This window comes from Mesocricetus auratus, unplaced genomic scaffold, assembly GCF_017639785.1.
Source record: "Mesocricetus auratus isolate SY011 unplaced genomic scaffold, BCM_Maur_2.0 Super-Scaffold_6730, whole genome shotgun sequence".
NCBI classification, from domain to species: Eukaryota; Metazoa; Chordata; class Mammalia; order Rodentia; family Cricetidae; genus Mesocricetus; species Mesocricetus auratus.
The window spans coordinates 98387735-98412237 of record NW_024429184.1 but is presented as its reverse complement, the minus strand read 5'-3'; the positions used below and the strand labels follow the sequence as shown (position 1 = coordinate 98412237).

The 24503-nt window shown below is 41.2% G+C and overlaps 1 protein-coding gene and 1 long non-coding RNA gene across 6 annotated transcripts in view; one reads left to right on the top strand and one right to left on the bottom strand.

Annotated features, from left to right (window-relative positions):
- Positions 1-24503, top strand: part of Ccdc192 (coiled-coil domain containing 192) — a 219678-nt gene that overhangs the window by 72852 nt on the left and 122323 nt on the right. For 4 of the 5 annotated variants that reach the window (XM_040741784.1, XM_040741789.1, XM_040741788.1 and 1 more), the window contains 2 exons: positions 1197-1328; positions 3112-3168. In XM_040741784.1, coding sequence (XP_040597718.1) covers positions 1197-1328; positions 3112-3168 — 189 coding nt within the window. The remainder of the gene's footprint in view (positions 1-1196; positions 1329-3111; positions 3169-24503) is intronic. The other variant, XM_040741785.1, reaches the window with a different exon arrangement.
- Positions 24-4513, bottom strand: LOC121138859. Its single transcript, XR_005875733.1, has 3 exons — positions 4411-4513; positions 3051-3221; positions 24-182 (listed from the first exon to the last, which is right to left on the bottom strand). It is a non-coding gene; the product is annotated as an uncharacterized LOC121138859 (long non-coding RNA).

The window sequence follows — 24503 nt, the reverse complement described above, 5'->3', positions numbered from 1 at the left end:
TGAGTGGTTTTTGCCTTTATGTGTCCGTACACTACATAGATGTGTCCTTGAAGTCCAAAAGAATGTGTGAGATCCTCTGGAATTATATAAAGTTGTGAATTGCCATGAGAGTACTTAGAATTGAGCTGTGCCATCTGGAAGTGCAGCCAGTGCTTTTAATCCCTGAGCCATCTCTCCAGCTCCTAAAAATATTAAAGAAAAAATGGATGCTGTTGTAAAGGGTACCTAAAATGCAGAAAAGATTTGGAACTTGGTGGTGGATAGATGCTCGGAAATAGTTAGGGAAATGCTTATGCATAGATATTGGGGAAATGATTAATGCATAGACATTGGGAGGGCATAAATTAAGGAACTGAGTACTTGCCTAGTGTGTACTATGCTCAGTTAGTACTGGGGAGTTCTTAAGGGACATAGTTATTGCCGTGAAATGACTACCAAAGGTAATCCAATGAGAACTGGGGAAGAAAATCAGAACTTGAGAGAAAGCCTCCATCTTCTCAGAGAAGGCAAATCATATGAATGTTAACAAGGATTCTAACAAGGTCACAGGATGAAAAGGTGAACATGGTGAAGGAAAGATGATCTTGGCTGAATTGTGTTCACAGTCTGTTGTGAGAAATGTAAACCATGTCAGTGATGAAACTGGATATTTGGCTGAAGAGTTCTAAGTGTTGAAGGAGCAGATAACAAGATAGGCAAGTTGAAAAAATAATTGTTAAACAAAGGACAGAAAGTCCTCAGCTTATTTACATTGCAGAGGATGTCAAAGGTATTACCATGGAACTGTCTTTTCAAGAGATAATCATGAGTGCGAGCCGCAGACCTACTCAGTACCCTCAATAGGAACACCAAGAATTTCAGCTGCAAGAGATGGAGATGGGATGGAATGAAGGGAGGGTCTCTGGTTTCTTAAATTCCACAGAAGGCGATTCAGTTATGCACATGTACAGCTTAGTCCCAGTGAGTCAAGCAGAATTGTCTCCTGCGTTGTGACTGTGTTCCTGTCTCTCTTATCCATGTTTGAAATAATTAAATCAACAATATTTCCTTCTTTCTCTCATCATTTGTCATGTGGAGAGAAGGTTGCAAAAACTCTTTACGAAAAGATTTAACAGACATTAATAGAAGACAAGTCATCCCTAAATTGACCTTTTTAAAAATGCTCTTAAGGTATCACTGAATTCCATGTTCTTTAGCTTCTAGCCTCTGAAGAAGCAAAGTCACAACTACTTAAGAAAGTTTCCTTGCTGGAAGAAAGGCTAGAGGTTGTGGACCAGAAGAGGAATAGTGAACAGTTCTATGAAAACATGGTTCTTGAGAAAGACAAGGTACGTGGAAGAAAAGTCATGTCTTAAGGGTTATTTAACCGCATATGACAAGTCTGTAAGTCATTGTTGGGTTGCAAGTTCCCACTTACTGGGATGGGCCTGTCACTCAGTGGTAATGAAACAGGCACTTAGAAGTTGTTTTTACTAAAAGTGTTGACTTGTCTTCATAGCACATCAGCAACTAAAAGCATAGGGGAAATTGGACACCTGCCTTCCTCATTCTGTGTTTTTGGCTGAAGGCATAGAGAAAACTCATTGTCTAGACTTACAGTCACCTAGGATTCTAGAAGACCAAACCCTTGTAGGAAAAGGCACCCCACCCCTGGATGAGGGCAATTGCCCACAAGAATGAGGCTGCATCCTAAAATAAACTACTTAATGTAGTAGAGGACCACCATGTAGGACAGATCCAGCTGAGGAAGTGATGGACCAGTGCTGTTTGGGCCACATCTTGACCCACATTGCTTTACTATGTAAAGTTCTTGCCTTCTAATTTCACATCCGTGCTCCAAAAATTGGATTCAGGGTCACTGAACTTATATATTTGTTCCCCTTCCCAATGTGGTCAGACTACATAAATATCTCCTTTCCCTTACCCTCATCAACATTTCTCTAAATTGGTTTATTGGGATAGGGGCCTGGGACTAGTTTATTGGGAATGCCAGATCCCAAGTCTTTAACCTAAAATCTCTGGTAAAGGTAGATATTTGCTTAGGATATAAAAGGTCCAATTCTTAGCATTCTAAAATAATAATAATTTAAATTAATAGAGGTGAATACAACATTTACATTTGGTAAGAGTGATATCTTTTTTCTGATGAACATTCATAGATTAAAATTTTTCATTACATTTAAGCTTTGTTTTCTTTTGATAATGTATCCTTTTGGGAAATATTAGCTTTATAGTCTAATTATTTTGTACATGGCATCAACTGTACACATATTTCTTAGTTTTCAAGGTTGGACCTGATAGTAAAATAATGGCTCTTAAAATTTGACATTTGTCATATTGTCTTAGTAAGGATGACAAAACACCATGACCAAAAGCAATTTGGGGAGAAAGGGGTTTATTTGGCTTACATTTCAGCATTGCTGTTCATCACTGAAGGAAGTCGGGCTAGGTGCTCAAACAGGGCAGTCTCCTGGAGGCAGGAGTCAACACAGAGGTCATGGAGGGCTGCTGCTTACTGGCTTGCTCCTGTGGCTTGCTCAACCTGCTTATAGAAGCCATAACACCAGCCCAGGGATGGCACCACCCACAATGGGCTGGGCCTTCCTCCATCAATCATTAATTAAGAAAATGATTGACAGTTGTTATGGAGACATTTTCTCAGTTGAGGGTTCCTCCTTTCAAATAACTCCAGCTTATGTCAAGTTGATACAAAACTATCCAGCACCTACATTTTTAATTTAAAAAGTGATGGATCTCTGAAAAATCATGTCTGTATCATTATATAAATTTGACTTTTGTTCAATCCAAAGAGTTTGTGTATGCCTGTGGATATGTTATTTTTGTAAACATGCATATGAGCACATACACAGGCACACACACACACACACACACACTAGCATTAACCTTATCATCTCAAGCTATCACTTTAACCCTAGCAGTTTTGACCGCAGGATTTCTCATAGATGCAGAAATGACCTCTCTGGTACAGATGTCCATACCCAGCTAACATCCCACTGCTGCCAGTCAGTAGACTGAGAACACACATTTACCTGTGGGACACTTGGACTATGAAGAGGTAGGCATTGCTCTGTATCCCCTTCTCCTTTCCAGTGCATCAAGAAGCTACAGGCTGAGGTAAAAGCCTCCCAAGAGAAACTTACAGCCCATGTAAGTGTTTTCCTTCTTCTTCTTTTGGTCTCATGATTCATGTCACTGTAATCCTGAAAATGAACAGAAATTTGTCAGAAACCATAAATGAGGTTTATCCACTGCAAAACAAACCATAAAGTTAAAAAACGATATTTTCACAACTTCTCCATAAGTAAAATTCACTTTCTTGCAGATGCTAAAGATGAAAAAGGTGCTCTCTATCTTTCATATATGTTTATAAATATATGAGAGAGAGAGAGAGAGATATGTAGTCAGATGGTATGTTGATGGCACATGTGAAGAGCTCTAAATGTAGAAAAGGATGTCAGGAAAGCCAGTGGGGAAACTGAATTACTGGTTATTGACATATAGAACATAGAACTGAGGCAAAGATCCTGAAACTTTAGTTCATGCAAAAAGCCCCTGGAAAATGTCAAAAGGCAAGCTGCCCAGAGATGCTGTTTGCTGGGCGCTTAGGTAATTGTAGAAGCCACTAACACCAATACCTCCAAACTCTGAGCCGGTCTTTAGCAGCATACTTATTGTGAACTCACTTGCCTCTGTCTTGTGGAATTTGGAAAAGTGACCCTAAATCAGAGTGCATGAATGTCCATTTGCTCCCACAACATCTTTGATGAAGACCCCATGAATTCTTGGGGCAAATTCATTTGCACGTTATGTCTGTGCAGAGAACTAATGAACACCAACAGACAGTATACCCTTGTGTATTCATGTCCATAAAGCATTCACCTATCTACTTCCAAGAATGACTCAGGCACTTTAAGCATGTCTCCAAAGCTGGTTGCCATCCTTCTAGTCTTCTCCATCTCCCTCTGAGCTGCATAGGCTAGCCTTGATTAAGGATGCTGGCCAGCCATGCCAACTGACCACTCTCAGTAGTACCAAGTTCCTCAGAACAGTTCAGAATGAAAGCAGAAAAGACTGTAAAATAATGAATTCTCATGACCATCCACTGACTATGTGAAGTGAGCTGACTTGGAAAAACCTTTTTAATTGTCCCATCTTTTGTGCTGAAAAAAAAAACCCACCTGATGTTTCATGACAGGGCTTTTAATCCCTAAACCCAGTCTTTTTCTGACCTTGTATACTCATTTGACTAATACTGAAAATGACTTGCGCCTGCGATTGTGGCTGTGAGACCTGTTCTAGCAGATGTATGCACACTAGCTCAGCAGTCTGCTGCAGGTGCCCCACGGGTGCCAGATAATGACTGTGGTGGGAGGAAAGCTGTGTACTTACTCTCTTCCCTACATCTGTGTGCAAGGAGGAAAAGCAGATACACTTCTCAGCTTCTGATACTATCTTCCAGCATCTCCTCAAGACAGGCTGATTTTCAAAGCTCTGAGTCACAGTGCCTTGGGGAAATCCCTGTGATATCTACTTCTGTGTCCTAACTCCACAGAGTGTCTGCTCCCACAATGCTGTTATTGTCCCAGGCTCGTCTGAACTGGCGCTGGTCTTTTGTACAGGGTTTCTAGATTTTTCTAAAGTAACTATCCAACACCTAGGTTTTAACATACCAGCTTATATTCATCAAGGCTTTCCTTCATCAAGAAAGTTTAAATGAAAACTATTAATACTAGTATTTATTGAGTTAGTCATATCTCTTTCTACCTGTCATATCAATTCTAAATTCTAATATAACCTATTAAGTTGGGCATTATTTCTTGGGTTAAAAGACTGAATCTTAGAAAGGTTAGATTACTTTTCACACTTAGAAATTCCTGATTTTGCCATTATGACTGAGTGTCTTTCCAAATTACATTCTCTGCATGCTCTCCCTCCGTGCTCTGGAAGTGAATCAACCCTCTGTAGTCCTTCAGTTCATACTTCTATGCAGATCAACAGCCACCTCTGCCCCCTTCAGGTTCTTCCTGTCTTAATCATCCTGTGATTATAATCCCTAAGTGTTTTTAAGTTACATTATCCCTGGAAAGAACCTTCAGTAGGACGCTACTACCTACACAGAAAAGAAAGAAAAAAATAAGTGTGGGGGAAGGTAATGGGGGTTGGAAACAAAGCAAAGTGGATTATTTCCTTTAGAAATCATCTTTGTATAGACAGTTTTCCAAAGTGGTCATCCTTAAGTACCATTTTAAAGCACACAGACTGGGAGACTGATGACATCTCATATCAAATTAAAGCAGTGTTCCCTAAATATGACCTAGCATCACGGCGCTATCTCGGAATCAGCAAGTTAGAGTTGTCATCTTCTTTGTCTGTGTCTTGAATACATCCTTTTGTTGCATTCCCCAGCCATGGTGGCTAAAATACACTATGAGATTATTCTAGAGACCAACCAAAAGATAGTCTTAAAACCCTCATCATCTCCTCCTCCATCCTTATATAGTTAGCTGTGGGGTTCTGGGCCTAGATCTGTTACCTGACATCCGCACCTCCTACTTCGTTCTGCTACAACTTCTCTGCTCTTTTCCGACCATTGTATGCGTTAGTTATTGTAAATGGTTCCAAATAATTAACAAAACTTTAGAGCCTCCTGCTGTCCCTCTCCTATCACAAAGGAGCCCATTTGTTTTAGCTGCATGGGGTTTAGTTGGCTGAGAAGAGAAAAGATGAAATCTATGTATAAATATTTTAAGTGAGGTCTGCAAGCATAGCTTAGAGTGCCTGCTTGGCATGCTTGGAGCATGAGGTTTAAGGCCTAGTGCAAGACAGGGGATAGAGAGGAAAGGAAAAGAAAGAAAAAGGGAAGAAAGGGGAAGGGAAAGGAAGGCAAGAGTGACTGATTTAAGTTGGGCATAGAAAACAAAGTGGAAGAGAGACTGACGTGAGAAAGAGAGGGGGCTTAAGGAACTTTGTAGACAGAGTGAAGGTTTTTCTGGGTGAAAAATGGAAAGATCTTGAGATTCCTGAGGACTCTGAAGATAAAGAAATAATAGGGAGATATAAGAAAAGTTTCTTGGTGTTGTTGACTTCAACCTTTTTAGGTATTTGAGTCTCCCATCAAAGACTGGATTTCCTATTGCACTGTAACTTCCTTAAATGTTCACTTGTGTAAATTAACCACTGTGCTGTGGAATTTTACATCAACTTGACACAACTTAAAGTCATCTGAGAGGAGGGAATCTTAACTGAGAAAATACCTTCATAAGAGCTGGCTATCTATTGGCAAGCCCTGGGCTGGTGGTATAGGAAAGCAGTCTGAGCAAGGCAGTAAGCAGCACTCCGCCATGACCTCGGCATCAGCTCCTGCCTCCAGGTTCCTGCCCTGTTTGAGTTCTTGTCCTGGTTCTTTGGATGATGAACAATGATGTGGAGTCAAATAAACCCTTTCCTCCCCAAGTTGCTGCTGGTCATGGTGTTTCATTACAGCAATAAGAGCCCTAACTGAGAAAAGCACCTACTGCTTTTCCGGTTTCCCGAAGACCATCCTGGATGGCACTGCAAACAAAGCCCCTGGCCCTCTTCCATCTGCTTTCCATTACTCTTCTCAGTTTCTGACTAATCCTACTGATAAAATGAAGCTCCCATTTTTCCTTACATTTGCAGTACCATGTGATGTTGAAGAATGTTAGTGATGGAAACTTGGGCAACAAGCTGTCAGACATTGGCATGTCAAAATCTACAGCACAGGGAGGGAATGCACCACTCAGACCATGTGTAGTCTTGTGTGAACCCCTTTCCTACATCATCTCCATTATGTACCCATGACCCTTCCTGTAAGTGTGCCATATTGTTTTGTCTCTAGGAACTTTGCTTATCATTCCTTTGCAAATAGAATATCCGTCTTCACTATTCAGTTTGCCATATTTTTCTCATTCTTGATCAAGATAGCTATCTTTTGAAATTTTTCTTTTACCCATCCATCTTTTATTGGTGTTTTCATATTTCTGTGTTCTTCTCTTCACTCCTTCATGGTACTGTGACTCCATGATGGGATAGACTCTTGTGGTCAGCCTTTTCTCCAAACCTGGGTTCTTGGAAAGCAGAGCACGGGCCTGTCTTTACGTCTCCCTCAGTGTCTCTTCAGTGCCTTGTGCAGATTTTCATGAAACAGCTTGAGCAGGAGAGAGGAAGATGAGAGGAGCAACGGCAGGAAGAAGGGCAAACTAGCATGTGCTTTCTCCCATGCAGAGAGTGAAGATTTAGCTACATGTGTATACTTAAGTGTGGAGTGAAAACAAGGGAGACTACTTCAAGGAGGAGGGAAAACACCAGAGACAGAGGTCAAAGAGAGTACAATAGGGGGAGTGAGCAATCACAACGACATATGTGTAAAAAATGTCACAGTGAAATCCAGTATTTTGTATTCTAATTGGAAACCCAGTAATGCAAGAAATGATATAGACAAACTATAGTGAAATTTACTTTGACATTCATAGACCCATGCTTTATGCTTCTGGACAAGCAATTTGTGGGGAGAATTGTATTCCTTAAAGATACCAGTTATGCAAGGCATCAGTTCAATCTGAGGCTAGTACTGCCAGGATATAACATGTATTAGTCACTTTTCTATTGTGATAAAATGCCACGAGCAAGGAACTTGTAGAAGAGTTTATTTGAGCTTATGGTTCCAGAGGGATAAGAGTCCGTGATGGCAGAGGGGGGCATGGCAGCTAGAGCAGGCATGATGACAGGACCGGAAGCTGGGGGCTCACATTGTCGGCTGCAAGCACAAAACAGAGAAAGCAAGCGAAAAGTGGAAGTTTCTTTAAACTCTCAAAACTCAGCCCCAGTGACATTTTCCTCCAGCAAGGCCATATCTCCTTAACCTACCCAAACAAGGCCATCATCTAGAGACCAAGGTTTCAAATGCCAGGACCATGGGGCACATTTATCATTCAAACCACCACATAATACAAAGGACAAAAGATAATAATTTCCTGTAGTAGAAGTGCAAATTAAAAACAAAAACAAACAGTTATGATAAATTCCTACTACTGGTGAAGAGATATATTTAATGAATGATCTTATTATGAACAACAATATCTTATTGTCTGGACTTATTCAGGTCGGTCATGAAGAACCCAACAGATGAATTATATTTTTATATAATTAAACTGTCACCTATGAAATAGAAAACAATGCAAGCCTTATCATTTCTGTGTTACCACTTGCTCATATTTTGAAGATTAAAATCTCATGCCACTAACTTTACTGTTCCTAGAAGCAGCTTATTTTTTTAAAAAAATTTAAAGATTATTTTTCCCAGTGCAGATGTGAGAAGCCAGACTGGGCCACCCACAGTACTAAGCTGCCTGGCCAAAGTTTTCACTATCTATCCCATGGTTACTTAACTGCTTAGAGACCTACACAAGCTAAAACAAATACTTGAAGTGAATGTTTATAGTCACTTGAAGATAATTGTTTAAGTTATAATGACTTGAATTAAGACTAGATATCTTAAGAGTGGGGAAAACCTTTAAAAACAAATGCCTTCCAAGTGGTTGGATTCATTTCTTGTTGAGCTTTAGTATTTGGAAGTATAGTGCTTTTCTCTCTGTCTAATCCTACATTAATGACCTTAATCTGAACAATAGCCCTGTGTCTTCAACCCAAGTGTGCCCTCATCCCAGTGCCCATCTTGTGTCTTGGTGTCTAGTTATCCATTATACATACCCAGGACTGGAAGTTCTATTAATCTTCAATGGAGTTATTTCAACATGGAAATCTGGATAATCGGGTGGTAGGCATTCAAGCGTTTCTATTCTTTTGTAGCATCTTATACATCTAAAATACTTCAGAATGAGCCTAACAGTCAAAAGTATCACAATGAAGAAATCCTTCAAGTGACCCATGTGTAGCCTTCTTCAATCTGTAAGGTAGGTGATTATGTGTTGAGACTGGAATCTCATAAGCTGGTTTCATAGGATACTCACCGAGTCAGCAGTTAGGGGACCTGGCACATTGGCAGGTTCATCTTTGGTACTCCTGAAGTTTTCCCCTAGGAGTTTGGTTTAACTTCTTTCTCTAAAGAACGTTTTTTATTTTTTTAAAAAATACTTTATAAGTTAAAGCACCACCAAAGTGCCAGTTTAGTTCGTGTGTAGTTTCTTCCTGCCCTAAAACTCGAGCCCACCTGCTGATTGATCTTTCCCCAATGTGGACTACTTTCTTTTGGTTTGTTTAGTTTTTCCTCGCTCCTAAACATCCATGAGCATGCTTTTCCCAGTAACACCCAGATTCCCTTTACAGTTGAGTTTTTCTCTCTGTGTGCAGTCTTGGGAGGCCTGTCATCCAAAGTATTCTGTTAGCTTCTAACTTGAGCTGATCCTACCCTGCTAGGCTACAAGAAATCTGCATGTTGATTTGAGTGAAGCAGGAGAGGGATGACAGTGATGTATTCTGACGACGGTGATAACCAGGAACCATGACAAACGAGTTGATCCTCCTGGACTAGAACTGTTCATAGACTTTTTTTTTTCTGTACCGGGTCCTGTTGCTTTCAGGACCTCTCCAAATTCCCTCAAGCACCGTCTCATTGTGTTTGATTTTGTCAGAGTCAGATGTAATCAGTTGAAGCAGAGAACTCTATTGCTGACATTAGCTCAGTGATTTTCCAAGTGTGGCCCTTGGGTCAGAAGTATTAGTGTCCCACTGGGAATTGTTTGAAAAGCATATTTTGAGATCCCTATTCTATAACCTGATTCAGAAGCTTTAGGGGTGGCAATCCCGTAGTGTAAACTTTTGAAAGTCTCCCAGGTAGTTTTGATGCCATGATCTCTGCTATAGTTAGTCAGATTTTTCTATCTGACCAGCATTGTCCATGAGCTATACAGCGCTGACTCTCCAACCACTGGGAATCATCTCCAGTCTGAGTCCTAACACAGCAGACAGCAGGATTGCAACTAAACTCGGCATAAAGCACTTATTTGTTCAGGCGATAAACCAAAAAAGGCCTGACCTCCCCCACTCCCCACCCAGCATCCCACACTTCTGCCTGCTCCTGAATTATCACTACATTCCCAAAGCTTGTCATGACTAATTCTGCCGCCATGTGACAGTAATGAATACTTTGGAGTCACTAACAATATGGTTTCCTAGTGCTGCTACCCACATTATGTCATGTCTTTTTCACAACAATCCTGGGAGATAATTCTCATCCAACAGCTACGGAAAGTGTGAACCAAAGATGCTAGGATCCCTTGTTGCAAAGACTCCCTTGTAGCTGTTCTGAGTCTAGGGTACCGATTTCCGAGACTGATCTCATTCCAGTTCAGAACTTCTGTTGCTCTTAGACCAAAGCAAGCATACTACCTATGGCAATAAATTTACTGCCTGTGATGTCTATACTTTACATATTCATTAGAGCTTATGGTGGAATTAATCAGTCTGAGAGCGTTGGGCAGATGTCTTTGAAGTGCCTTACTTGGAGCCAATGAGGGATGCTAAAATTCCTTTCTAATAGAGCATTTTAGGCCATTTTAAAGAGCTATATATATTTAACCTAATGGAAAATTCCTCAGCAGCTATTTATGGGCAGACCCACATAATACTGACAGTTTGCACTTCGGATAAATCTAGAAAATAGTGCTGAATGTGTTGGTTGTATTATAATCATTCCTCACTTGGCTTTCCTTGGCTGGATTGTCTGTACTGCATCATAGTTTAGCCACACATTTTAACCATTTTATGGTTAGTCCATGGCTTGTCTTCCTTATGCTTGATATGGAGAATTTGGAAACTGGGTCCTAGCGGAGCTTTTCCAGCTGGTGAGTGTTGTTGCCAAATACCTTCAGGGGCTTGGAAAGGAAGAGCACCTGAACTGTCATGGCACACACCATCATCCCTGACACTCTCCCCATTCTGGGTGACACCAGTGGTTGAAGGATTTGGAATTCACTAAAGATTACCCCTGGGTTCACAATGAGTCTTTCCTCTACCCTCCTCTCATCACTTTCCTGCACCACATAACTCTCCAGAAAGGAGCTGTTTCTCTCCTTTAGCCTTTACTCTATGCCCTAGCTGAGTTCTTCAGGGTCTAGAGCACAGCTCTAGTCATATGTTATATTTAATGGGAACTTCAAAACAACAGTAATAAATAAACAAGTCTTTCTGCTTTATAGTAAATTATCCAGGAAAGAGTCAAACTATGTATTGTTCTGTCCCACTTTCAAAAGGAAAGAAACAAATACTTGTATTTAAATCTGACATAGCCTGCAGTTTATGAGTATTGAGTATCAACTGCTGCCTTGATATAATTTTATAGTTATTAAATATTAACTACAAATTTGACTATATTTACTCATTTATACTCTAACTTCACAAAATATTTGAGATGACTCATAAAAGCAATGTGTGAAATAGCTTTTCTTTATAAATCTATACATAATAATAATTGAATCCATATATCAAATTAAATGGCCACAACATAGAAAAGTAGAATATGTGTGGATAAGTCGTAACTTATCACATAGTATAGTTGTAACAAAAATACTGATCAGATATTTCTCATAGCCAAACTCAAGACAAAGAAATGGTTCCACAAACAATTCCTACTGTATTGGGTAGGAAAAGATATTATCATTTATTTTATAGTAAGGTAGTTCTGAAATGAGATTTATATGAGTTATCCTATAGACAGTAGTGAGAGGCATATTAGAAACACAAAAGAACCCATGAACAATATCAGACCAGCATACATATTAATAGTAATGCATTTTGGATGGCTGCTTCTGCAGTTTCCAACAGCTGAAGGCTAGTTCACAACATGTGAATAAAGGTCTTTCTTCGTTGTAATTATAGTGTAGCTACTTTGTGTATGATTTTAATCCACAGCCATTTGTGATAATCCAGCAGGCAAGCTTTCCCGCAGTCAAAACCCAAGCAAATAATGTACAAGATGGAAGACAGCCAGAAAAAGTCATGTTCATCAAGAAGGCGCCTGACTTACACAAAAAAGAGAATAAATCCAGGCAGTCAGGTCATCCAATTTTTCAGAAGATGAAAATCCAGCTCCCTGCGTGAAGTCTCCTCATTTATAAGTGTTGGCAACTAATTCAAAGAAAGCAGAACTGTGTGTGTGGTAAGCAAAGCCTGCATATAGGTGAACTAGATAGCAGCCAGGTACTTTAATACATCTGCTCTATTGTTTGAAAGATGTTCTTTGCAAAGAGCTGGAACATGTGGTGCTTGCACCTGACGGGAGTCAATCTCTATATTTTTGCATGGTCTTTTCAGTTATTAATTTGTTAGCTGGGCTAATGGTAGCTGTAATAACCAACTGACCCCACAATTTTAGCACCTGAACACAATTGAAGCTTTTTTATTGTTGTTGTTCATTCAGATTACTCTGTCCTGCATGTTTGTGTCCGTGGTCAGATGTCACTACTCAGTGGTAGACTGAAGGATCGTCCTTCAATTTGAAAGCTCCAAGATCACTTCAGGGTCTTCTCTATTCCACACAGTCAGGTCTAACGTCTCCTTAGACGTTCTTGGAAGTGGCATTGCTCACCCTTGCTTGCAGCCCAGTGGTTAGAACTCAGTCTTAAGGCACAGTGACTGCAAGGAATTCTGGGAAAGGTGACCTGGCAGTGGACCAAGAAGAAGGCGATGCTATGTAAGTCAGTGAGCAACTGTCATCAGGATTTAAGTCATTCTTTGAAGTAGGATTTATAGTTCTTCACATCTTTGGCTCCAGAATAAGGTGCATTAAAATCATATTATTAGTAGTAAAACAAGTAAGAATTAAGATTGAAATTTATGCAATAAATGACATACAATCAAGAGCTCTGCATAAAAATATACACAATACCTCCAAATACCTTAGGTTTTTATACCCAACAGACAAGAATGACAAATGCCTTTTCTACGTGTGTGTGTGTGTGTGTGTGTGTGTGTGTGCACAGGAGGGCATGTGAGTGTGAAAGTCAAGGTTAATGTCAGGTTGATTACTCTCTAACCTGCTTTCTGAGTCAGGGTCTCCTGCTGAATCTGAGGCTCACTGAGACAGCTAGAGATGGCTGGCCAGCGAGCTCCAGGGATCCTCTAGCCTCTACCTCCTTAGTGGTGGGATGGCCGGTGTAGACCACTGCACTCAGCTCTTTTGCATCCCTCCTTTCCAAAGGGATTTTCCTACCCCAGAGTTGTGTCTGCCATGGCCTGTGTTCCATGCCCTTTTCTGTAAACCTATCCAAAGGCTTGTGACTTTTGTTGTTGTTGAGTGCTAAATTTTATCAGGTTTTGGAATGCCACTGGTCTTTACCCTGCAATCTTTCTAGAAACATGTTCCAATTAGGTCTTATACCTAAAGGTCCTGTGTACAATGAACATGTATATTTTAAGAGCTTCTGGTACCTAATTCTCTGTTGTGCTTGAACCATATAAGTTGTCTACACCCTTTTCCTTCTCAAAGCACAGTTTCTATCACTTCTGCACTTAACGTACTTTTGGATTTTTCTAGTAATGTGACGCTGACATCTCAACCAAAGGCTTGAGTCAAAAGTCCATCAGAAAACATGAAATTCCTTTCTCTGATTCTTCACATGCAAGATGATGTTTTCAGCTTGTACTTACTTGAAGCTTCAGAGATTTCTCAAAATGTCATATTTAGTAATAAGTCTAACAAGCTTAGGTAGTGAGTAGACAGTGTCTTTAGCCATCACTCATCTCCATGATTTGTCTATCATCCCTTGACCTAGGAAGAGACAACTTCCATAAGAGAAGTGCTTATTACCGATAAGTGCTCATTACCAATTAGTGCTTATCACCAATAGCCATGATGCATAACAGTCATTGGCAATGTCTGTAGACAAGAGAGGAGAGTATAATATGCTCCTGTCTCTCCTGAAACTTTTCCTCATGCTGCCCACACACTTCATACAGTCTTAGTCCACTAGTTAACTAAGTTAACTAAGTACTTTCTGAAATTATTATCACTGTGTGCACATGTATGTGCTGCTAATGTGGGTGTGCACATGCTATAATAGCCTATAGCATGCATGCAGGGGCCAGAGAACAACGTTTTGACATTGTTTCTTTCTTCTACCTTTACGTGGGTTCTGGGCTTGAACTCAGATCATCAAACTGCAAGTGCTTTCCTTCTGAGCTATCTCACTTCACCTTGTTTTTTTAAATGTTACACCATATGTCACACTTTATATAACATTTCCCCTCTGAGCATTCAAAACAAACTGCTAGAGTCTGAAGTCCAGCTCTTCCATTTACCAGCAGAGTGTCTTTGAGTAGGCACCTACTTTCGGAGGTATTACAAAGTGGGTGTATTGAGTATATATCACTTATAGATGTGGTGTGGTGGTTAAATAAGTTATACTTCACAGAAGCCTGTACCAGTGTGTGCAAAACAGGTATAAATATTACACAAAGATTACTAAAAGCAAAAACAACAGAAACAGCCACCAGCCAACTGATGACAACAACCATGAAAACAACCAGAAAACATTCCCTAATTTGTTCAGCGGTAAGGGTCTTTGTGACCCTTCAGCATTGTGAACATCTGCATCCTGGAGCCCACGTTAGTGGGATTAAACGAGACAAGAGGAGTGAAGGGATTACAGTAGCACCTGCTTGGGACACAGCCAACACTTGTCATTATCGGCCTTGCTTCTGCTGTGATGCCCAGCCTTCTTCGTCACTCACAATATGTGCTTTGACATTACCTGGCACTTTATAAACATTTATTTTTCAGTATCAGATCCTATTACATGGAGTTTAGCTCTTAATTACTCCACTGTTTTCAAAATAAATCATGTCCCTGTGTTGAGCTCAAGCAATTACTCATTCTTTGTGCGCATGAGGGGATGGTGTAGGAGGCAGCTCCCTGCCTGCCTGCCAGAGCGCACAGAGGAATTAGCTGGGCTCTGCTGCTCACCTTCACTTGAGTGAGAATGCACTGATTGTGTTAGGCAGTTGCCAGCACCACAGGGAATGGAAAACTACTGCTGAGGTGGATCCTGACTGGGAAAGATCATCTTGGAGGCTCAGGGCAGTTCTGAACACTCTAAGCCCTTCCTGCTTTGCCTTCACAGCCATTGCTTTCTCAGCCCCCTGGAGAATGTCACCCAACCTGTTTCTCTCCAAGTCTTACTTGACCCCAATAAACAACTGTCCCAACTGGGAATGTTTATGACTCATATTCCCTGAGCTTCGTGCTAAATGATTGCAGATGACTTTGCCAAAGTTTCCTTAGCCTCCACCGTGAGGCATTCCTGTCTGGAGACATCTGAGCCTGATAAATGCAGGTGCCAGTACAGGGTTGGGGAGGCCGGATGGCACTGCTTCTCCATGTAATGTTTTTCATCCTACTCTTTACTCGCCTATTTTCAGTACCTACAAAATTGTCAGTTTTAGTCTCCATTCTCAAATTCTCGGCCATCAATTCTAGAGTGGACACACCTACAATCTACAACCAAGAGACCTCAGAATGGCTGGGAATTCATTTGTTTTTAAAAGTCAGTTTTAATACCTAGAAACCACAGAGGATGTCAAAACCTCATTCTGCCCTGTGCAACAGAAACCTGTTTCTAATTTTAAATGTTAATTTAAGCAACTGCTTATGTGCAGAAGTTTATTGGTTTTATCATTTCTAATATAAATAGGTTTATCTTTTGCCCAATCTCTTCCCTGGGTTTTATGTGCCATTAAGCCTGATGTAAAAAAGTTCAAGGCAGGACTGGAGGGAAGGGGAGGAGGTTGGGAGGGTTATCTTGAACCTTTCTAAATAAAGGATTTGCTGTAAGCTTGGACTCTATAACAAAAATTAGCAGCCATGTAAATAAATTATGTTAGACTGGCATGTCTGAACCAATGTGATTTCTCAAATGAGGATAACCAGGTCAAAGAATTGACAAGTGGTTTAGACATGAGTCATCTTCAGATTAAAGAACTCCCGTAGTATCTCCATGCTTTTTCCACTCTTCACTAAGCATGGCAATGGCACAGAAGAGACTATCGAAACTAACGGGGACTTGAACTCGTGGAAAGGACAAAGCAAGTCACAGAATTCCAGGAAAAGGCAAAAGGAATGTGAACCCAAAAGAAACAGTTATTAATTGTTCATGCTTCAGCCATTTCTGCTGATCCTAACAAGACAGCCTCTCCTGCTTCAGGCTTAGTGGGTGCTGGGAGCTTTGGCTGTGAACTGTTATTGTCTGTCCTCTTGAAGAACCATTTCAGAGGAAGGGTTAGGAGGAGGCCAGGATGATCAAAAGCGGCTGGGCTGGGCTGGCTGCAGGCGTAGGGGAGAATGCAGAGCACATGAAGATGGGAGTGGGAGCAGGAACAATGCGAACAGTCAGGCCAGAAGTTCAGCAGAGGGAACAGGCTGAGATGAGGAGTATTTTTCAGCTTTGTGAATTTGCTAATGAGAACACAGCTCGATGTTTACAGTAGGCATTGAAAACAAGTTATGTCCAGTTGAAGCCCATGGGGAGGTTTCCCCCTCAACACTCTTGCAGGTGTGGAACTCACCTATCCCCTGAGACAGGGCTCAGGAGGTAGCCAGAGTAATTAAGAGCTCTGCTGCAGTAACCCTTGGAGGTCGGCAGTGTTCCTTTAAAGTTCTTGTTGTGAATTCACCGTATGTTGGTTGGTTGGAATTCTCAGATTGAGGGGGATTTCACCCTGAATGGGCAGGATGAATATTATGAAAAGGTAATCTTTACGCCCTGCTAATGCTAATGCATGGAGACTCAGTGATATTTTGGAGGAGAGTCCTAACATTTCTACAGAATTATGTTGCTTGGGGAATGGAGTTTGCCTTTCAGACATAGACTTTAGGACACAAATTTAGACTTCAGAAACAGCCTTCCCACAAGTCAGTCCCTTACCCGCCAGCCTCAATCTGATACCTTTGGGAATTTGTGTCACCGAAACTGTGACCTTCTCAGCTCCCCCTCAGCTGCCATTTCTGGCTCATGCACCTGTGTTGTCTCAGACATTGTTGATGACTAATAATGGCTTGCAGAATTTTCTTTAAGAACAGCAATTATTTTCTTCTTAAGATTTCTTTGTTTCCTTTCAAGACTATGTGTTGTGGGAAATGTCTGACCTTAGAAATGTGATTCTCTGCTTCCCTTGGGGATCCATGTAATAGCAGGAGCTCTCCTTGTAAGCAGTAACCAGGTTTAGCCTTATAGAGTACACAGCAATGAGACTCCAGGCTCCATTTCTCCATGTCAAGACACGGGCCCAGCCATGTTTGTGGTATGCATACCTACTGTGTGCACTGGAACAACTATACAAGTCAGCTTTTAGTATTTAATAGAAATAAAATGACACCAATGCTGTTTTCTGTGAACCAGCACGTATTAAATTTGAGGCAGAAGAGGTGAAATAAGAAAGCATCAAGTGAACCCCTGCCTCTCTCCTGATAGACTCTGTTTAAGATAAAGTGATTTTGGAAATTGGCAGTCTGGTATCTTGATGCTGGGTCTGTACAGTGGCTACTTGATGCTTGAGTAGGTAGGTAGAGTAGGTAGTAGGGTAGGTAGAAGATAATGAGGTTTAATACAATACCTATAAACTCATGGGATTTACTTCATTAATTTACTTACCCCTGGCATCATAGAGCCTGTCTCCTTATAGGAACACCCAGACTGATCACCTGAATCCAAGGATATTCTTTAAATAAGAAAGTATGAAAAAAGGATTTATATAAGTCACTGGTTGAATATATGCTATTTCAGTTTTTCTTTAAACGTCCACTGCGTCAGGACTGGGGAGGCAGCTTAGTGAGTAAGACTACTTGCTCTGAAAGTATGAGAACCTGAGTTCAAATCCCCAGGGCCTACATAAAAAGTTAAGCATGGCTGCATATGCCTGTAACCCCAGCATGGTGGGTGGGGTGAAGGGGGCAGAGACAGATAAACCTCAAGCCCTCACTGACCAGCATACCTAGATGAAAAGCTGACTTTTTGTTAGTGAGACACTCTGCTTTAAGGAAGTGAGGGAGAGACAGTGAGAAAAGGCATCCATTGTCTTTCTGTGGCCTGCGCATGTACATACATTGGCATGTTTAGCCACATTTTCACAAGGAGATGACATACCTACAACAAATACACACATACACTAAAGATTACCTCTATATATAAAGTATAAAAATGCCAGACATGTTCCATCTTTCTCCAATGCATAGATGAATCAATTAGGAATAATATAAACTTTTGTGCATGGCGATAGACATGGATCTGTGCACATTCTTCTATATGCCAGCATCCAGTTATGCCAGCACCATTTGTTGAAGATGCTTTCTTTTTTCCATTGTATATTTTAGCTTCTTTGTCGAAAATCAGATGTTCATACATGTATGGGTTAATATCAGGGTGTTCAATTCGATTCCATTGGTCTACCTGTCTATTTTTGTGCCAATACCAAACTGTTTTCAGGACTACAGCTCTATAATAGAGATTCAAGTCAGGGATGGTGATGCCTCCAGATGTTGCTTTGTTGAATAAGGTTGTTTTGGTTATCCTGGGTCTTTTGTTTTTCCATACAAAGTTGATTATTGTTCTTTCAAGGTCTGTGAAGAATTGTGCTGGGATTTTAATGGGGATTGCGTTAAATCGGTATATTGCTTTCAGTAAGATCACCATTTTTACTATGTTGATCCTATCTATCCAAGAGCATGGGAGATTTTTCCACCTTCTGGTGTCTTCTTTAATTTCTTTCTTTAATGACTCAAAGTTTTTGCTGTGCAGGTCTTTCACTTGTATGATTAGCATTACCCCAAGGTATTTTATGTTGTTTGTGGCTATTGTAAAGGGCAATGTTTCTCTGATTTCTTTCTCAGCCCTTTTATCATCTGTATATAGTAAGACTACTGATTTTATTGAGTTGATCTTGTATCCTGCAAAGTATTTATCAGCTGCAGGAGTTCCCTGGTGGAGTTTTTTGGGTCACTTATGTAAACTATCATCTGCAAATAGTGAAAGTTTGACCTCTTCCTTTCCAGTTTCTGTATCCCCTTGATCTCCTTTTGTTGTCGTATTGCTCTAGCTAGAACTTGGATCAAAGACCTCAACATAAATCCAGCCACACTGAACCTGTCAGAAGAGAAACTGGGAGACACCCTTGATCGAATTGGTACAGGGGACAGCTTCCTGAACATAACTCCAGTAGCACAGACACCACGATCGACAATTAATAAATGGGACCTCCTGAAACTGAGAAGGTTCTGTATGCCAAAGGATACAGTCAGCAAGACAAAAAGGCACCCCACATATTGGGAAAGATATTCACTAACTCCACATCTGACAGAGGGCTGATCTCCAAAATTTACAAAGAACTCAAGAAACACCAAAGGATCTAATCAAAAAATGGGGTACAGAACTAAATAGAGAATTCTCAATAGAGGAGATTAAAATGGCTGAGAGACACTTGAGAAAGTGCTCAAGATCCCTAGCCATCCGGGAAATTCAAATCAAAAGAACCCTGAGATACCATCTCACTCCTGTCAGAATGGCTAAAATAAAAAACACCAATGACCGTTTATGCTGGAGAGGATGTGGAGAGAGGGGAACACTCCTACACTGCTGGTGGAAGTGCCGACTTGTACAGCCACTATGGAAATCAGTATGGAGATTCCTCAGGAAAATGGGAATCAGTTTACCACAAGACCCAGCAATTACACTCTTAGGCATATACCCAAAAGATGCACATTCATACAAGAAGGATATCTGTTCAACTATGTCCATAGCAGCATTATTTGTAATAGCCAGAACCTGGAAACAACCTGGATGCCCCTCAGCTGAAGAGTGGATAGAGAAAATGTGGTACATTTACACAATGGAGTATTACTCAGCGGGAAAAAACAATGGAATCTTGAAATTTGCAGGCAAATGGATGGCATTAGAAGAAACCATACTGAGTGAGGTAACCCAGTCACAAAGAGAGAAACATGGTATGTACTCACTCATTTATGAATTTTAGACATGAATCAGGGTATTGCCAGCATACAATCCCACTGCCAGAGAGTCTAGGAAACAGAACCTTCATCCAGCGACTGATGAAATCATAGGTGGATACCCACAGACAAACACTGAACTGAACTCCTGGAATACAGTGTCAGAAAGAGAGAACTGATGGGCAAAGGAGTTAAGAGTGGGCTGGTTTAGCCCACAGAAAGAGCTGACCTGAACAAGGGGGAGCTCTTGGACTCCAGATTGATGGTTGTGTGGAAAGCATAGGACTGACCCAGATGCCCTGAATGTGGGTGTCAGTAAGGAGGCCTAGGTAATCTATGGGGCCTTGGGTAGTATTTACCCCTAGCGTACAAATAGACTTTGAGTGCCCATGCCACAATATGGGAGGCTCTCTCGACCAGGACTCTTGGGGGAGGGCCTAGGCCCTGCCCTGGAGGAAATGACAGTTACTGGAGATACATCATGGAGGGCCTCACCCTCCTTGTTGATCGGAGTGGAGATTGGGTGGGAGACTGAGGGACATGTCGGGGAGGGCGGGGGAAGAGAGGAGGGAGAGGGAGCTGGGATTGACATATGAAACAAGATTGTTTCTAACCTAAATAATAAAAAAGGAGTAGTTTAAAGTTGCTATGATGTTTACAGATGTGTTTGGGGAAAGCATGGAATGGTTAGAAGCTTAAGAAATACAACTAACTTACAACCTGCTGGAACTGACAAATAAATCCTCATTCAGAGTTGTGTTCTCAGAAGAGCACATTACAAAGCAGTGCTTCGGGGTCAACTGGCTCAACAGTTAGAACTTATAACTCTTGCAGAAGACCCAGTTTGGATTCCCAGCACTCACATAAGGTGGCTCCCAGAAATCTGTAATCCTGTTCCAGTTCCAGGGTGATCTGTGGATATCTGCACACACATGTTGTGTATGAACTCACAAAGGTGCACACATATATACATAAAATTAATACATCCTAGGAAAGAAAGGAATTGCATCACAATATAAGGAAATAGTCTTAAATGTCACAAAGGATCCAAGTTGCATTAGTAACAGCTTTCACTTTTTATGATCAAAATTGTGGAGGAAAAATACCAGACCTATGGGAAGTGGAATTTACTATAAAGGAGGCAGAGACCAGACAGAGCACTGAAGCATGTGATTGGGCACCCAAGTGACATGCACATTTAAATCACTCTTAGATTTAACAATGAGCATCAGAAGGCTTCTGAGGTTGGTCAGGGTCCCATTTACAGAAATATAAACTGTCTGTGTAAGCAGAATCAGTGTTAGTGGAAGTCATAGGCAACTCCCACTCCCCAGGAAAGATTAGACCAGTGCTAGAAACAAACCAGGAACAAGAGTCAAATCGCGACAGAGGTTTCCCACGAGAGCCCCCCACTACTGCCCAGTTCCAACTGGCATCTCTGACTCAGGCCCTGGGAGCCTTCACTAGATCCCCCACTTTTGAACCAGGGGTTTCCCCTGTGAGCATAATGCTCACAGCAGCTGTCTGATCTCAGTCCTGGCATGGGGGCTGGCTGGGACAGCAGGCGTGCCCTGAGGAGCAAGGGGGTGGCAGGCCCTGCTTTCAACGTACAGTTTCGAGCGCTGGGGAACTCCTAAGGTTAGGAGTTGCCGAGACTGATTGGCTGGAAATACTTCCATGATGCTAAACTGGCAGATCAGCAGGACCGCCTGTACCCAAGAGCTTGGTTGGGATGAGCCTGAGCACCATGGTGAGACTATTTCTTAAGGAAAAATAAATCTGTTCCTGCCATCATATAGATGACACAGATGAACATTAAAAAAACACCACCTTGGGGGCTCAGGAGTTGTCTTGGTGGGTAAAATACTTGCTGTGCAAGCATAAGGACCAGACTTCGGATCCCAGAATTCACGAAAAAGCTGGGCATGGTGGCTCACAGCAGTAACTCTAGTGTTGATAGGGTGTGTTGTGGAACATGCAAGCAGGAGGATGCCTGGAGCTTGTTGGCCTTCCAGCCTATACCAGATGGGAAGCTTCAAGTTCAATGAGAGACCCAGCCTCAAAAAATTAGGATGTGTACGCAGGCATGAGTGTCGGCACCTACATACACACATGAAAGTGCATGCACAAATTCACACATATACATGCATATACAGTACACACACTACTACTACTACTACTACTACTACTACTACTTTAAGCTATATAAGCCAGAAACCAAAGTTTATATATCTATGACTGCAGCAATAAAAATGTCTAGAATATAAGTAAAGGCCAGGAAACAAAAAGTCCATTCCCATTCCTATTGGTCTGTGTGGGGGAGAGGAGACAAAACTGCCAATGAGTCTGGGAAGTAATAATGTAATAGTAATAGTTGTGTGACTTTGTGGAGATATTAAAGATTATTGGACTGTACAGCTAGTGTAGAGGTGAATACTATACCTCTGTATAAAAGGGGATAAACACGAATGGCTCCTGAATTTTGCCCAAGGAATCTGGGAATAAAGGTTTCGTTTTTCTGCAGTTGATCCATGATGCTCTGAGAATCCCTGCATCTGGTCCTGACATCCACACATCACCTGATTGCATTATGTTCACAAACAAAATGTTCCTCTAAGTTTATGGAAAACATCCACAAACACAGTACAAGACTGTTGGAAGAGTCTTCAGACTAGGATAAATGAAAGAACGTTAGGCTATGTTTCTCTCAAAGCACTGCTGTAAATATCAGTGAATTAGTGATTTTAATCATGTTGCTATTTTTCTATTTTCTATTCAAACCACTCAAAATGGGATAAATAATATTCAACAATTTAATGCCATGCAACACAATTCTCAATCCCTTTCATGCTACCTGCAGAGTTCTTTAAATTAGAAAAACTAAGCACCAGACAGTGTGAAACTAGCCTCTAAAGCATTGATCCCTAAGTGTTCTCTTGACATTAGCTACATGCCGAGAACAACTGAGAACTGCAAATCCTGACTCTTAGGTTCTGTCCCCTGAGGCCCCAATTTCACTGTTCTGGGCTGCAGGTGGTTTATCCGGGCTTTATATTCTCCCTTAGATTACTTCACCATGTTATTGAAGTTTGGAACTATGGCTATAAGTTACTAACAGATGATGTCCACTCAAGTGATGTAGCAGGTTTTGCCAAGAACCATAGCAGTAAGCAGATTGGGTTCTGGGGCTGGAGGTGGACACAAGCCACTATAAACCTGGGGACATGAGCTGAGATTCAATTAGGGGAAGAATGGGGTGTGAATGGAGGTGATCCAGTTAAAGAGGGTGGCCTGTGAGACTAGGAGAAGTGAAAAAACTTCAACCTTACCTAGAGGAAGGACCTGTGAGGTAAAACCCAACAACCAGGTCATGTATTTTATAGCCAGCTGTAATTGAAGTTCCTTGGAAACCACAAGAAGTGAACAGGTAAAGTGATAGAATTGGAGCTTCTGGCCATTACATCTTGTTTTTTGTTTGTTTGTGGATTGTTGTTTTGTTGTTGTTGTTGTTGTTGTTGTGTTTTGAATTGAGGAAATAACCTAACCTCCTGCATTTTGGGTTCACAGTAGAAGAATGTCTAGTCATGCTGGCTTTCTCTGTGAGGATTTTAGATGTTGAAATGAGTCCCGGAGTCACAATTTTATAATGTATTTTAAATGTCTTCTCATATCAAGTTCTGGCCCACAGGTAAAAATCCTTTATGGTCCCTGAACTTTGTGGCCAACTGAGAGCAGGGGTCACGTAAGCTGGGCAAATGCTAGGAAGTTAGTGAACCCCGAGGGTCCTTAGGGTGAAGCCACATCTAGCTTGCTCTCAGCTCTGGGAGAACTTTGGCGGTTGGGTAGCTGCCACCTCATTGTCAGTAGCCCCCTGCATTAGGCTCCTGCCCTGTACTCTTCCTGTCTTTACAATCAGATGGCCTCGTGATGCAGGTGGTTTCAAAGCAGAGCAAACAGTCTGTCATTTCGACAGCACTGTTTGAGTTGTGGGGAGATTGCCTTTGTCTGACATGGTAGAGTCAGTCATGCAATAATACATGTTCCTTATGTTGAATCCAAGTGGGCACCACAACCGTATGAGTTAAAAGATCTGAAATTAAAGACACTTATATATATTTAATGTCCTAGTAAAAGTTAGTTTGGGAACCAAGTCTTCTGATAGCTTCTTTTTCAATGTCTGTATTGTTAAAATATATAAAACATATTATCCACCATTTACTTTCGGTTCTCTGCCAAAGTTTCAGAAAACACCCACTGTCAATTACGGCCTGAAATTATTAAATGGGAAATTCCAGAAATAAACATTCATAAGCTCTAAACTCCATGCTGTCTGAACAGTGTGATAACTTCCACTTGCCCTGGATATTCAGACTATCTATGCCACTTTCCTCATTAGTCACTTCAGTTCCCATCTTCTTCATCACAATGTGACAGTACCACACGGCTGGTGTCTGTTAAGTCCATGTAGAAGCCCCATGCTATGTCACACACCCTATTTTAGTTCCTCTGG